Source organism: Oryx dammah, unplaced genomic scaffold, assembly GCF_014754425.2.
Source record: "Oryx dammah isolate SB20612 unplaced genomic scaffold, SCBI_Odam_1.1 HiC_scaffold_11229, whole genome shotgun sequence".
In the NCBI taxonomy this organism is placed as follows: Eukaryota; Metazoa; Chordata; class Mammalia; order Artiodactyla; family Bovidae; genus Oryx; species Oryx dammah.
The window spans coordinates 4,283,644-4,300,101 of NW_024080622.1; the positions used below are offsets into that span (position 1 = coordinate 4,283,644).

At 35.1% G+C, this 16,458-nt stretch overlaps 1 protein-coding gene across 3 annotated transcripts in view; it reads left to right on the top strand.

Moving 5' to 3' along the window:
• The window catches only part of LOC120861163 (FYVE, RhoGEF and PH domain-containing protein 4), a 151,967-nt gene extending 136,173 nt beyond the window's left edge, over positions 1 to 15,794 (top strand). For all 3 annotated transcript variants that reach the window (XM_040236810.1, XM_040236811.1, XM_040236809.1), the window contains exons 13-17: positions 280 to 372; positions 679 to 804; positions 4,015 to 4,155; positions 6,916 to 7,056; positions 10,061 to 15,794. In XM_040236810.1, the coding sequence (XP_040092744.1) occupies positions 280 to 372; positions 679 to 804; positions 4,015 to 4,155; positions 6,916 to 7,056; positions 10,061 to 10,342 (783 nt within the window). In that variant the 3' untranslated portion in view covers positions 10,343 to 15,794. The remainder of the gene's footprint in view (positions 1 to 279; positions 373 to 678; positions 805 to 4,014; positions 4,156 to 6,915; positions 7,057 to 10,060) is intronic.
• Positions 15,795 to 16,458: the final 664 nt, after the last annotated feature.

Here is a 16,458-nt window from a genome sequence, read left to right on the forward strand (position 1 = left end):
TTCTTGCCTGAGAATCCCATAGTCAGAGGAGCCTGGCAGGCTCAGGTCATGGAAAGAATCAGACACAGTTTAGCAGCTAAACAAGAACTGTATGTGTACCCAGATGTGCATATATTGTTGTATTATGCACATATTGTAGTCATCAGAATAAGTTAAAGTCATCACCGTTAATTTTTAAGATGATTTATATCTTAGGTATTTGTTTAATAAAGTATTTATTTGTTTAATTAATTTGCATATGATACTTTAATATGTGTTTGAATTTCATATATATTTTAGGCACTTCAAGAGACTATTGATGCTTTCCATCAGAGGCATGAAACTTTCAGAAATGCAATTGCCAAGGATAATGAGATTCACTCAGAGGTTTCTGTAAGTTGAATTAAATTCTTTAAGTTCTTTTCTTTCTGCAGTTGCAGAATATCTATGTAGTCATTTTGTTATCCATTTTTTTATCCTTTACGACATCAAAACTGGCTGTTTGGACAGAATCTTATTTCTTAGATGAATACAATAGAGTGCCTTTTCATGCTGCTTAAACTTCTTTGAACCTTTGTTTTCTTTTGCATTCTGAGGTTCAGGACATGATATGAACAATGTTGTTAAAATGCTTCTTAAATGGATGGATGGATGGAAATGACAGTTTTGCCATTAAAATGGAATCTCTTTCCTTTTTAGACTGCTGAGCTAGGCAAAAGAGCTCCAAAATGGATCCGAGATAATGAAGTTACAATGTGTATGAAATGCAAGGAATCTTTTAATGCCCTGACAAGAAGAAGGCATCATTGTCGAGCATGTGGACATGTATGTGAGATTTCTTGGTCATTAAGGTTGCTAATCAGTATATAAGTGTTATAAAATAATTATCTTAGAAAATAAAAAGAAATCATTCAATAAATCACTTAGTTGATAAACTTATTTTGGTGATAACTTAATGCAAAAGATTGTGTTGGGTCCAGGGGGAAAACTGGTAAGCAAAATGATAGCCAGTTTCACAGAATTCACATTTTAATGGGGAAAACAGATCCGTCAAGTAAACAGAAAAGAATTTCAATTGACTATAAATGCAATAAGAAATCAAGAAGTTAAAATGGAGAATAATGGTAATGAAACAAGATATGGAAGCAATTTTACTTAGAAAAATGAAGACCTATCTGAAGGGTTGATATTTAAGCTGATGCCTAAAACGTGGGCTACCATAAAAAAGAAAGGCGAGAAGTACATTAAGGCAGTAAGAGTTGTATATCAAAAGCCCTTTGGTAGGAAAGAAGTTGATCTTTTCTTGAGACTATCAAAAGGTTATGCAGCTGGAGCATAATAAGTGATCTAAGAAATAGATAAATAAGAACCAAAGGAGTCAAGAGCTTTGAGAAAATAAGAGATGAAACCTATAGCTTAAGTAGAAGTTCAGGCTTTTGATAGGGAGAAGGCAACTTCTCTCCATTATAACAGAGGATGAAGGGAAAGGTGAGTGCTAATGTAGATGTGGTTTTGTTTTTTGGGTTTTTTTTAATGCGCTTTGATTTATTATTTATTGTTTGTGGGTGTGTTTTTGATTTTCTGGTGGGGAATGAGGGGATTTAGGTCTGATACTATGTACATTTTCACTGATATATGAGGAAGAGTCATCATCCAAAAGTAAAAGGGCAAGGAAGAAGGGGGCAGACGATTTGAAAAAGAGAGTTGTCTCTGGGCATGTAAAAGAGCCTACAATGATAGCCTGCTGGCTACCTATAGAGGTTTATGGTTGTAAATTTAAAAGGCCACACTAGCCCATTTAATACAGTGATGTTTCTCTAACAAAATTCAGCAACGCAAATCAGAAAAGGCAGCTGACAGGTTTGCAGCAATTGAATTGTTGCATGTGGAAAGAGTGAGAAGAAACAAAGCATGAACTGAAGCTGGAGAGAAGTAGTAGCAGGCTTTGGAGGGCCTTATAAACCAAGTTGAAGATTAATACTTTCTTCTAAAAAGCAACACAAAGACAGAAGGGTAGGCATTGTAGTGTCATGATTGAGTGTATTATTAGTATGCTTTTGTGCAACAGTTTTTATTGATAGTACTCATAGATTATGCTCAATTACTCTGCGTATTTATTCTTCATTTTTCTTCCAAGTTTTGACTCAATGAGACAGTTTTATAATCAAAACCAAATTGATAGCAAATATCTCTCCCCACCACCCCCCTCACCAGGGTAAGACTTTTTAAATCTATCACTGAGTTTACTTGAAATGATATCAGATATTGACATACTATTTTCAATAAACAAAAATATGTTTGAATATTCTATGGCATAATTTGAAAATAAATATTAGTTGATATGAATTTGCAGATACAGACATGTTTAATTTTAAATCCTAGAGTAATTTCATTGTAATCATGAGAAAACAATGGATAATTTTGATCATGAATTTTACATGCTGTGAATCTAACCCCAAAGTTTTGCTAATATTTCTATTTCTCAAATGTAGTTTTTCTACTATAAATGGAAAATTGCTTCTAGAAGCAAGGAGATGATTTTTTAAACCACAAGGTTTTTTTTTTTTTTAACAATTATAATAATTTGAAAAAAATACCATTCACTAAGAAGTAGCATGCATTTGCATTGTAGTCATTCATTCTATAAATGTCCTTGGTATTCTATAAATGTCATTGGCATTCTATAAATATTTATTATATAAATAGGGAGCAAAATATACAAGGATGATTCCTCATAGAGCTTAGAAGCCTAGTGAGGTTGATAGACATTAATCAAATAATCACACCAGTATATGATTAGAAATTGTGTTCAGTACATGAAAAAAGTACATGAAACTTTAGTAACACAGTAGTGAGATGGGCCATATTCTGGAAGTTGGAAGAGTCTTCCTTGAGGAAGTGAAATTTGAGTAAAATATCTGAAAAATGAGCAAGAATTAACTTGCTGAAGCATAGATGAGAGAGGGAAGGAAGCATAGCACTTTAGGAACTATACGAAGTCAGTGTCACTGAAGACAGAATAAAAGGGATAGATTATGCAAGACTTTATAGGCCATGGTTAAAAATTTGCTCGTTATCCAAGAGCAAAGGGAAGATTTTAAAGGAATTTAAACAGAAGAGAAACATACCAGATTAGCATTTTAAAGGAAGTAAGTATCTCATTCCATTTGGAAAATAGCTTGAAGGGACTCTTAGAGCAGCACCTGGACTCCAGTAAGTGTGCTACAAGGACCAGTCATGAGGCTATAATGGTCCAAGGACACTGATAGCTTGGACTCAGGTGATTACAAGGAAGAAATGACAGATTGAAAAAGTGCCTGGGAGGTAAAATCAGCAGAGCTTTATAATAAGGTGAATCTGTGGGGTGAGGTAAAGAGAGCAGTCAGGATGACTCCTAGGTTTCTGACTTGCCATGACTGGTTAGAAGGCTGTGTTATTTAGAGCAATAGGGAGTACCGTTGGGAGGTCTGAGTGTAATAAGGAGAAAGCTGAGGGCAAGGAAGACTATGAACTCCTTTGGGGAGGATATTGATTAAATATGCAGAAGTATGCTTCCCAGGTAACTCGGTAGTGAAGAATCCACCTGCCAACGCAGGAGACACAGGGGAGGCAGGTTTGATCCCTGGGTCACGGAGGTCCTCTGGAGGAGGAAGTGGCAGCCCACTCCGGTATTCCTGCCTGGAAAATCCCGCGGCCAGAGGAGCCTGGTGGGCTGTAGTCCATAGCGTGCCAAGAGTCAGACATGACTGAGTATACCTGCATGCGCATGAAGTATGGAAATCTGTACCAAGCCTTCGAAGATTTCCTACCTTCAGGGGCCAGAAAGAGAAGGATGAGCAAGCAGAGCCCATCACAGATAACATTATAATACCATGACAAATATTCTAAATGCTCATGGGAATATTACTAGTCTAGTAAAAAAATTTGCCTTTTGCATTTACCTTTTTCTCATTTATTATTACCCATAACTGATTACTGCTTAAATCTTATTTTATAAATATGATTATTCACTTTGTTATTTTTTCTTAATTTAAGGTGGTTTGTTGGAAGTGTTCTGATTATAAAGCTCAACTTGAGTATGATGGTGGTAAATTGAGCAAAGTCTGTAAAGACTGTTATCAAATAATAAGTGGATTCACAGACAGTGAAGAAAAGAAAAGAAAAGGAATTTTAGAGGTATGAAATATTAAATACTGGATATCTTTCAGATTTTTTTCTTTTCTTTTTTATTTTTTATACTAGAAATAGAATTTCCTTTTAACTCTGAAAAATACAAGTAATATACTTTGTTATTTCTCTTAGTATAACAATTTGGACCATGATGAGCAAGATTTATACTTTTGTTCTGTTGCTGACTCTTGGGATCATGCTTAGTTGTATAGAAAGAACAGGGGCATTGCTCAATTAACCAACAAGCATTTGAAAGTAAATCTAGTCCTTCCTTGGTATCTGGGGGATTGATTCCAGGCCCCTCCACAGATACCAAAATCCATTGGATGCTCAAATCTCTTACATCCATTCAGTGCTGTGGTATAGCCAGCCCTTTATATCCTTAGGGTCTGTATCCACAGATATAGAGGGCTGATTGTGTATTGACTTTGTGAAGGTGTAGTCAAATATTAGAGTATTAATTGTATCTCTTTTAATGCTCAACTTATTATAATATGTCTATATATTTTTAAGAAGAAAGTGTCTCTCTCAATTTCATCATATTGGCTTTGAAAACTACTGTATGATATAAAAATTTAGATTAAAGTCTTATTACCTGAAAAACTCTTCCCGCTTATTGCATTAAAAGCATCGTTTAATGACCAGTGGCAGTAATCTGAGAACTATATTGAAATATGAAATGTCTTACAACTGAGTTTGATTTAATGTTTTACATATATTCAGACCTCCCAAACCTAGGAACTATAATGCAATTAATATCTGAAATGAGCTTTATACCCAAATATATTAACAACATAAGTAATAAATTATATAATAAGGCTCTGGGTGACAGAAAGTTCAAGATAGCCTGGAAATCTGTGAAGAATAGGCTCGTGATCAAAATCCTTACGTATCTAAAGTTATAGAAATACTTGGTTTATTTAGAACATCTACAATTCATTGATTCTAAGAATCACTTAGTATTTATTAAACATCTATGCTGTATAAACATACAAAAGTCATTTCTGTTAAGTGAAGAAGGATCATAAACTTTAAAGTCCACTTGAGGTTAAAATGTGAAGAAGGCTGAAAGCCGAAGAATTGATACTTTTGAACTGTGGTGTTGGAGAAGACTCTTGAGAGCCCCTTGGACTGCAAGGAGATCTAACCAGTCCATTCTAAAGGAGATCAGCCCTGGGTGTTCTTTGGAAGGAATGATGCTAAAGTTTAAACTCCAGTACTTTGGCCACTTCATGCAAAGAGTTGACTCATTGGAAAAGTCTCTGATGCTGGGAGGGATTGGGGGCAGGAGGAAAAGGGGATGACAGAGGATGAGATGGCTGGATGGCATCACCGACTTGATGGACGTGAGTCTGAGTGAACTCCCGGAGTTGGTGATGGACAGGGAGGCATGGCGTGCTGCGATTCATGGGGTTGCAAAGAGTCAGACACAACTGAGCGACTGAACTGAACTGAGGTTAAAGTACAGTCCCACAAGCTATAACTCTGTATTCTTCTAGGATATAGGTGTTGCTTGTATGGCAAACCAGAGTGGACTTTCTCTGTCAGGGCATGGTAGAAAGATGTGCTTCAGTAGATCCTAGAAACAAAAGTCATAATTTAGTATAAAATTTTTGCAGTATGATAATACAAAGTATGGAATGCCTTGGGGTCAGGGAAGATAGGTAACATTTCATTTGAGTCCAGAGTTAGTGTTCCTTGTCTTCAGATTGATTTTAAATGTTCATCTGCTTAGCTATATTTTTGTAAAATACACAATTATATACTCAGGTATCATCACAAGTCAGATTGCTGTAAAAGTTTCTAAATGCTTACTCTTACTTTTTGTGCTTATCTCTAACTGGTAGCAAAACAGTTTGCACACCAGCACTGCTCAGTGGATGACACTGGATTTGAGAAATACGAAATAGATGTAGGGATTTCCCTAGCAGTTTAGTAGTTAAGACACTGCATTTACACTGCAGGGAACACAGGTTCAATACCTGGTCAGGGAACTAAGATCCTGCATGCCTCAAATAGAAAGAAAAGAAAAAGGCAGAAAACAGATGCACACCATTGACCATTTTTTAGCATGGCCAAAAAAATAGAAAAGAAAAACAGAAAATAGATGCAAACCAACTGCTTTCTATAATATATGTAATAAAAACCATCATTAGTCAAAGGATTTTGTTCCCTTTTTAACCAGTTATTTATGTATTAGGAGCCAAAGCAGAAAACTGTACATGGCTCTACCAAGAGTTAATGTAATTTTAAAAACTTTGAAATTATCTCAGGTAAAGGGCAGAGATTGCTGGTAATCATTTGCCGTTTTGCTATTGTATTCTTAAATAGTGATGCTGATAGAGCATTGTGGCTAAGAGTTCAAGCTCTGGATTCAGACTCAAATCCTAATACACCATTTCCTAAATCTTAGGAAAGCTATTTCGTCTCTAAACCTCATGATAATGAAAGCAATACCTTTTCGGTGTTGGTGTGAATGTTACATGAATTGATACAAGTAGTAAGCTAAGAAAAGTGCCTTCATAGTATGTAGTCAATAAATGTTTAATTTTGTGTAAATTCAAGGTCTGCTAATACAATTAAAATTGACTTAATTCATCATAGATCTAGATGCATATTTAAATAACTATTGCAGATGAACCTTCTTTTGGACAATCCCAGGAGGCATAATTTATGAATATTCCCTTCAGTTGAATTACTTCAATATCTGGGTTTATTTTGTGTTCATTTCTATGTCTCACTATTTCTTTGCATTATATTTTCTAGATTGAATCAGCGGAAGTATCTGGAAACAGTGTGGTGTGCAGCTTTCTTCAGTATATGGAAAAGTCAAAACCTTGGCAGAAAGCTTGGTGTGTGATCCCCAAACAAGACCCTCTCGTGCTGTACATGTACGGTGCCCCCCAGGTATCTAAACTATATCTTTCTGAAGGGGCAGAGGGAGGCAGGTGGACACTGAACTTAAAATTTTTCTATTACTTCTCTATAGAATAAAAGAATTCATACAGTTTCACTATTTTTCATTATAATTGAAAAATGTAAGTAACTATAATTCAGATTTATTTAGACTGATTCCTTCTATATCTGCTTAGCTGCTCAGTCATATCCAACTCTTTGTGACCCCATGATCTGTAGCCCACCAGGCTCTTCTGGGCATGAGATTCTCCAAGCAAAAAATATTGGAATGGGTAGCCATTTCCTTATCCAAGGGAGAGGGGATCTTCCAGACCCAGGGATCAAACCCAGGTCTCCTGCATTGCAGGCAGATTCTTTACTGTCTAAGCCACCAGGGAAGCCTGATTCCTTCTATAGCCAAAAATGTTTTCCCTATGGATCATTTGCCCCTTCTGTCAATCCTATTCAGTGGGTTTGAGAAAATATGGGTTGAATTGGTAAAGAGCATGGGAAGAAGAGGTTGAATCAGAGGGAAAGGCAAGGAGCCTTTTTAATGATAGGAAATATCAATAAGCCTTTTTTCCAACCCCTGAAAGGATGGATACCTGAAAAAGAAAGCAATGTGAGAAGAAGGTGACTTTAAATCAACCTTAGATTACCATTATCCAGTAATAATTTGGGGGGACCTTGTGTGAATGTATCTAAAATAAGTATTTGGGAACAACAGACATACACCAGGCATTAATGGATTATATTGTGCTTAAAAACCAACAACACATAAATCAATTGTGCTCTCACCTAGAAACATGAAAATTTTAATGTACCTGTTGTATTTTAGCCTATATCTACTTTAAGGGCTGCTGCTGCTGCTGCTAAGTTGCTTCAGTCGTGTCCGATTCTGTGCGACCCCAGAGACGGCAGCCCACCGGGCTCCCCCGTCCCTGGGATTCTCCAGGCAAGAACACTTAAAGGGCTAGTGAAACTTTATTTTCAAAATAGACTAAAAATGCCAAGGTGTGTACATGTATTTTTTTAGTTGAAGTATAAATGATTTACAACATCAAATAAATTTCAGATGTATAGCTGCTGCTGCTAAGTCGCTTCAGTCATGTCCGACTCTGTGTGACCCCACAGACGGCAGCCCACCAGGCTCCCCCATCCCTGGGATTCTCTAGGCAAGAATACTGGAGTGGCTTGCCATTTGCTTCTCCAGTGCATGAAAGTGAAAAGTCAAAGTGAAGTCGCTCAGTCGTGTTCAACTCTTAGTGACCCATGGACTGCAGCCTACCAGGCTCCTCCGTCCATGGAATTTTCCAGGCAAGAGTACTGGAGTGGGGTGCCATTGCCTTCTCCAAGATGTATAGCACAGTTATTCAGAAATCGCTCTGTGTGTGTGTGTGTGTGTGTGTGTGTGTGTGTGTGTGTGTGTGTGTGTGTGAAAGTGAAAGTCCCTCAGTCGTGTCCAACTGTTTGCAACCCCATGTAGCCTGCCTGTCTCCTCTGTCCTTGGACTTTTCCAGACAAGAATACTGGAGTGGGTAGCTGTACCCTTCTCCAGGGGATCTTCTCAACCCAGGGCTTGAACCTAGGTCTCCTGCATTGCAGGCAGATTCTTTACTATCTGAGTTACCAGGGAAGCCCATATACATATTTTTTTGATTCTTTTCCCTTATAGGTTATTACATAATATTCAGTATAGTTCTCTGTGTTATAAATAGGTCCTTGTTGGTTATCTGTTTTATACATATTAGTGTTTGTGTGTGTGTGTGTTAATCCTAGCCTCCTAATTTATCCCTCCTTCCACCCCTTTTTCCCCTTTGGTAACCAAAAAGCCAATTTTTTTTTTCTGTGTCTGTGTCTCTTTCTGTTACGGAAATAAGTTCCTTTGTGTCTTTTTTTTTCTTATAGAGCCCACACATAAGTGATATAATATTTGCCTTTCCTTTTCTAGTTTACTTCACTTAGTATAATAATTTCTATGTCCATCCAAGTTGGTGCAGATGGCATTGTTTCATTCTTTTTATGGCTAAGCAATATTCCATTTTGTATGTGTGTGTATATATATATACCACATCTTGTTTATCCATTCATTTGTGGATGGATATTTAGGTTGCTTCCATGTTTTGACTATTGTAAATAGTGCTGCACTGAACATTGAGGTGCACATGTCTTATTGAGTTATGGTTTTCTCCGGATGTATGCTCACGAGTGGGATTGCAGAATTATATAGTTGCTTTCTGTTGTTTTCGTTCAGTTTCTAAGTCATGTCTGACTCTTTGCAACCTGCACGAACTGCAACACATCATTTTCTCTGTTTTTATTTTTTTAAGGAACTTCAACAGTGTTTTCCATAGTGGCTGAACCAATTTACATTCCCACCAACAATGTAGGAGGTCTCCCTTTTCTCTATATCCTCTCCAGCATTTATTATTTATAGACTTTTTGATGGTGGCCATTCTGACCAGTGTAAGATGATACTTCATTGTAGTTTTGATTTGTATTTCTCTAATTAGCGATGGTGAGCATCTTTTCATGTACCTTTTGGCCATTTGTATGTCTTTGAAGAAATGTCTATTTAGGTCTTCTGCCCATTTTTTTTATTGGGTTATTTGTTTTTTTATTCTGTTTCATTATTTTTCCTGTCCATAAGTAAATTGATGCATGAATTAATTAAACACCAAATAGGATTGTGTTTGGTAATGAAATCATTAACATTTGCTGATTTTGTACAATAAAATTACTGTTCTTTTCTTCTCTTTTACACTGAATAAAGAGCTGAATGGGCTCCCTCAGAGGGAAAGAGGTATGGGGACAATGAATTCTGACTCATTTAGGCATTAGTGCTTATGCATTAATTCACTCAGGTGACATTACCAGTGGCCTCATGCCGAGGCACAGTGCTAAGCAATGATCTCTGCCATCTCCATGGAGAGCTTACAGTACAAGCCTGTGGAGAGATGGTGGGCAAGGAGCGTTAGTGGGAGCCGGATCACATCTCACCATGTTTTTCCCTTAGGATGTCAGAGCCCAAGCCACCATTCCACTCCTGGGCTATGTTGTGGACGACGTGCCAAGGAGTGCAGACCTGCCACACAGTTTCAAACTGACCCAGTCTAAGTCTGTGCACAGCTTTGCTGCAGACAGTGAGGAACTGAAACAGAAGTGGCTGAAAATCATCTTTTTAGCTGTCACAGGTGAGACGCCAGAATGTCCTAGCCAGCATCCAGACGCTTTGGACGGTCATCTTGAACCTAAGAGAAAATCAGAATGCCAAGTTCCAAGACCTACCACGGTGTAGGGCGTGTCTCAAGATTTATAGCTCACAATAGTCTCAGCTCTCCTTATTCATCTCTTAGCACTTTATGTTGAAAAATTTTAAAGGCTCATAAATGCATCTTTTGGGGGACTGTTTTTATGTACTCTTAGTGAAATTAATGTGCACAGCCATTCTACCCATAAAGTTTGAAATAATGTGAAAAGTGGAGCATTTTTTTAATGAGCTATTCCTTGAATATGTACTTTTGTCTTGGAAAAAAGTGGTATAAGTTAATTCTATCACTTTAGGTTAGAGAAGTCTTCTTTCATTTAAGAAATCCTTTAATGTCTTTACTTACACATGTAGGCTTTATAACAGTTTGAAAGATATACCTCCATGTTGCCAAAATAGATCCACAGTAAAAATAAAAAAAGAAAACAACAATACAGGGACAATTTAGGCTATTGTATTAACTTATTTAAGTTAGTTTTAAAACAAGCTGCATAAATGATGTACATTCTTTTAAAGCAAAATAAAAACACATTGTTGGTACTCAAGATAATACTTGTGTTTGTAGAAATACTTCTAAGAATAAAATGTCTTAAGTATATAGCAATTATGTACATACAGTATTAAATACAAATATATATATACACACTATCCACACTTTTCAGGTTAGGTTCATATTTGTCTCTAATTTATTTTTAAATATATAGCATGTTTTATCTTGGAACTGAGCAGTGTTCTAAACTTATGAGATGTTTTTGCTGACTTACATTTAACTGATAACATCTAAGGGTATTGATATTTTTATAATAAAAAGCTGTAATTTATGTGGCATGGGATATATTAGTGAGTTCCAACAGTATTTTTAAAGTACTATTTTTCTTTGTTCTGTGCCTATTTAAAACAGTGCCTCTCTTTGAAGGTGCTAATAATACCTAGTTAAATATAAGATGAGGGTTTAATTAATGCTTCAGTCTTGATTACTCTGAGATAAAGTGCATTTTGGTCACTGGGATGATCAAGTCATACAGATTATTTTACCTTTTACCGTCCTCTAATTGTTGTGGCAGTTAACGTCAGCATGTACAAGATGTCTGACCTTACATAGAACTGGGACAAATGGCAACTACATTTATTGTTACGTTTTCCTTTCCCTTAAGACTGTTAATTTTGGTTAAATGAGGACTATATATAGTTAACACTTAAGATAACTGTGTGGGCTTATTCCTTTGTCAGATAAAAAAAAAAATTCACATGTGATAATCTATGATTAAGGGTAAAGGATAGGTAATTAAGACAGTTTATGCTTAACTTTTTAAACCACTTCACTAAAGAACAGTGGGGGAAAATACAATATAGAAAAAATAGTATTTTAATGGCAGGTTTTGGGGGGTACAGTATGACTGATGAAAATTTGAGCATTTTCTCCCCTTTTATCCTCTGGGGAATTTTAATAAACAAGTTTAATATTAATAGATTCCTTGTCACAAAGGCCATTCTTTACTATATTGTAGTTGTGATTAAAATCTCACATTGTTGGATATTTAAGTTAATCCTTTTCTCAAACTTAGATCTCTCTAGTTTTATTTACACTTACCCTATCATATTCCAAACACTGTCATTTTTTAAATTCATCTGTTTGCTAGAAATCCACAAGAATGATCCTACTAGCCTTTGGGGATTACACCTTAAAGGTAGGTCAGATTTCATTCACTCAGAATTTGAGATTGCCACACATTTTATTCAGGCCCTGTTTTTTAAAGAGATATATGAAGTATCAGTATCTCTTTTTTCCCCCCACATCCCTAAGGAGAATCTAAACTAATTATAGTGGGCATGATTAGATTGCCTTCTTCTGAAAAAGGAATACCAGCCATTATCATCAACATTAAGCCAAATACTTGGAGCCAAAAAAAGATAAAGGTAGCTTCTTAGGCCCTATTAAATTAAGGACAAATTTAAAATATTTTACATTGTTTCTCTTTTCTAGTTGCCAGGCATGGGTGTATTTGTGTATGTACTGTTTAGGGGTGATTATTGAGAAGGTTATAATATGGCTATAGGTGATGCTTTGATTTTCTTAATCTCAAGAAAAGAGAAGCAGTAAAAATGTAGAATGATTATCAGGAGAAGGTGACTTTTGTAATGAGGATAGCAAAATGGAAATGTAAGGGCCTGTTAGAAGATTTACAAGTCAAATTATTTTTGAAAACTATTTTGAAGAGCAAGATTACATTTTTCCTACAAATAAGTCCTCCTGGAATGGAAATAACATGAACACATTTAAGTTTTGGCTCAGTATTATTTAATGTAGATTATTGAAAGAAGACTCATGTAAAGAGAATATTTATTATCATGCTCTTAACATTATCTTTAATTTTTTTCCAAAAAAATAGAAATATTAGTATCAGAAGAAAATTTCTGCTTATCCAATCACCATCTTCACATTCCACATGTTCTTTTGTCAGACACAAAGAGAAGCAATGAAGCAGCTTTGTTTTCACTAATGCTTTTACTTGGAGAAAGGCAAAGGAATACTTTCAACCATTTAGAAACACTCAACCAAAAGACCTCAGAATGCACCTAATTGATTATAAGAGTAATATCTTTTGCTTTCTGAGACACCTAAGCTGTCATAATAAATTGAGCCTAGAAAAGCAATTGATTGTTTTACTATTAAAACAACATTCCATAAGGGCCTTATTCTTTATTTTTCTCTAAGTCATCTTTTCTTTAACATGCCTTTCCTTCAGACTTAAAAGAAATACTTCTTTGATAAAAACTACTATTTATTATAAAACATTCCAGTTTTTAAAATATAAGTTTTGCTTTATTGAAAGTCTACCATTTGGTATATTGAATATGAGATGTAGTGCAGACTTCAGGTTTTAAGTGGGACCCAAAAATGAAAAATGCCACCATCCACTTTTGTGACAGTGGCATCTATAATGCCATCATGTATGCAAGCAATAAAATTTTACAGGGTAGGATTTTATACTGAAATTTTAATGTGAACATTCCTAGCCACAATGATATAGAGAATTAACTTCAGACGCTTTAACCTCTGCACCACCAGGGAAGCCCTCTAGGAGTGATACTGTAATTCAAATTGCTCATTTTAAGGAAAAGAAAGTATATGTGGCAGGGTTTGGGGTAGGGATAACATTATTCTTGGGATTCAAGTAACCATCAAAAGCCTTTTTATTTTTGCAAAGCGTCTGGATGGTTTAAAAAAAAAAAAAAACAGTTAAAGCACATCTGCACAACTTCATCAGGTTACATTTCATTTTCCATGAAGCTTAATGTAGATTGGTATATTTACTTGCTAATGTATGCAAATTAAAAAGAAAAAAAATCCAAATTTTTAAAACTTACCAAACCTTTTATTGTCTTCTTTGTGGAAACAAGATTTGTCCCCCTCTAAATTTTAGATCTCATTTTTGGTTATACCCAAAGCCTTAAGTTCTTATTCTGAACTCATTGTGATAACTGTAATAATAATCTTTCTGGGCTGAGTGTATCCTGAGGAAAAGGTAACAATGGGAACAAATAAACTTCTAGGGAACAAAAGGTTTTTGTTGTTGTTTTGTTTTTTGTTTTTGCAGGTATTCTTGCTGTATTGCAGAATAGAAAATTTTGTCTACATAATATTCCTGTTAGAGCCTCTAAGATTAAAAGCACATGGTATATATATGCTAAAATTAATTCAGAAAGCAAAAATATCTTAATGTGTTAATTTTTAAATTTTATATTCTTTAAGAATATATTAATATGAAATTTGTGACCAATGTGTTCTTATTCTTAGGGCTATATTGAACATCTATAGTGGATCATGTTACTTTTTCATCCTCATCCAATTTTATTAAAATCAAATTGCTTTTTATTTTAATACTATTATTTACTATAGAGTCTCCAGATTTAGAAAATAGGAGTTGATGTAGAAAGACTACTAGATATACTTTTGAAACCCTTTCTGTGAGTTTATGCATACAGGTATATATGTAAAAGCACTGTTGATTTCAAATTCTGTTTTTCCATAGGAATAAAATTTTTATAGAAAGTATTCTTTTTAACTTAAATATTTTAACATAAATTATATATATGGATTTTTAGTAAAATCTATTCTTATGTATGCCCTGTAATCATGTTGTCATGAGAAGATAACTTTGCATTCTTTACTGATATGGCAGAGAGGAATATGATTCGGAATTGAAACAAGCAAGTACGGACAGAAAGGTGGACAGAAAGAGACTCATGGTCTCCAAATCAAAGCAATATATCTAATATAAATGAAAATTACTTAAACTGCAGGGGGGTATAAACTATAGGATACAAATCTATGTAATTGCACACTCATAGATCTATTGCACCTGGGCCTTTCACCTTGACCTCTAAATTATACCACTAGTATCTTGTCTTTGGGCTTCCCAGGTGGCTCAGTGGTTAAGAATCCACCTGCTGAACAGGAGATGTGGGTTCAATCCCTGGGTCAGGAAGATCCCCTGGAGAAGGAAATGGCAACCCACTCTAGTATTTTTGCCTGGGAAATCCCATGGACAGAGGAGCCTGGTGGACTATAGCCTACGGTGTTGCAAAGAATCAGACACGACTTAGCAACTAAACAACAACAATCATATTATTACTTTCTTTTTCTTTTAGACTTAAAAAATAATAATAATACTGTTGGACCATTTTCTGCACTGTTTAATGACATTAAAAAAAAATTCCTCTAAAGTCAGTCATGGTCTGTCTTCTACTTTTGGGACTGAACATTTGGCAGGAAACAGTGACTTTTCTGTCTTTTGAAATAAAATAGCACATGACTTCTACAAGATAGTTAACTCATTGTGAGTCACTGAGAGTTACATGATGTTTACCCCTTCCTAAAATTCATTATAGATTGAATTAGTGAGATTAGGTAGACTAGTGAGAAATTAAATCAAGAAATATTATAGCATATTTGAATAAGTGAATACCAAATACATAGAGTGAGATATATATATACATTAATATATAGGTTTGGGAAAAGACTTAATAGTCTACGGGACCATTATGATAACAGAATTGCATTATATATTACATATTATATGGATGTTGGAATGTATCACTTGGGGAAGGTCTCTATCAGCAATCGTATCTGTATATAAAATCTGTGGGGTTTTGTTTGTTCTACAAACTAGCATTTCATTTTGTGAGTGACAATTGACTGTTATTTTTGAATAAGTGCTATTTGGGTTTTTGAATTGTTGAATGATCAATTTGAAAAGGTATGTTAGCAAAATTTTAGAGTTAACTCAAATGTGAAAAAGTGTACACAAAAAGTAAGTTTTCTTTTCTAGCTGTATGAATGTAAAATACTTGCAGATAGTGTATATATTGTGTAAATATGTATATTTGGTCAGAGAGCTGGAAACATTGTAAAATTAAGCACTTTAATTCTTATTAAATAAATACTTGTATCTTGTAAATAAATACATCCTTGAATGAATTCTAAAGGCTTCGATGTTATTTGAGCTAGGATTATGTATGTTCAATACACATGATTTTGGTTGTTAGAAATTTTGGTTGATTCAGAAAAAAGTTACTGCATAAGGTACTGATGTCCTTCCGACCTCCAAACCCTGTGTAAATGTTTCAAGAATAAAGTTTTGATAGGATTGCCTGGTTATAGAGATATAGGGGCTTCTCCCTATAAGAACTACAAGGCCAGACCTCCAGGAACTGAGGTAAAGCACCGCTGCTTTGTTCTCTTTGAAATGACTGCTTTACTCCATAGTGCTCCGTCTTGTGAAATAGAAACAGAAACGAACCGTGTTTGAGTCTTAGGCCTGCAATTACCTGTTATGTGATCTTAGACAATTTGCCTGAATCCCAGTAACAAACTCACGTTCATTTCAAGGAATAAGAAACAGACATTCAGTAACTATGAAGCACTATACGAAATAGCATTTCATGGAACCACTTCATTGGGATCATACCTTATTGGCCTTTAATTTGACAAATAAAAGATATCCCTCAAAGGAATCCTAAGTGACTCTCAGTGTTATAAGTAAAATATTTCTAGAAGTAATCCTTTTTAGGCATTTATTACCTTTTTCAGGCATTAAAGAACTATTTATTGATACAAGCAATTGGCATCAGCTGAAGAATTT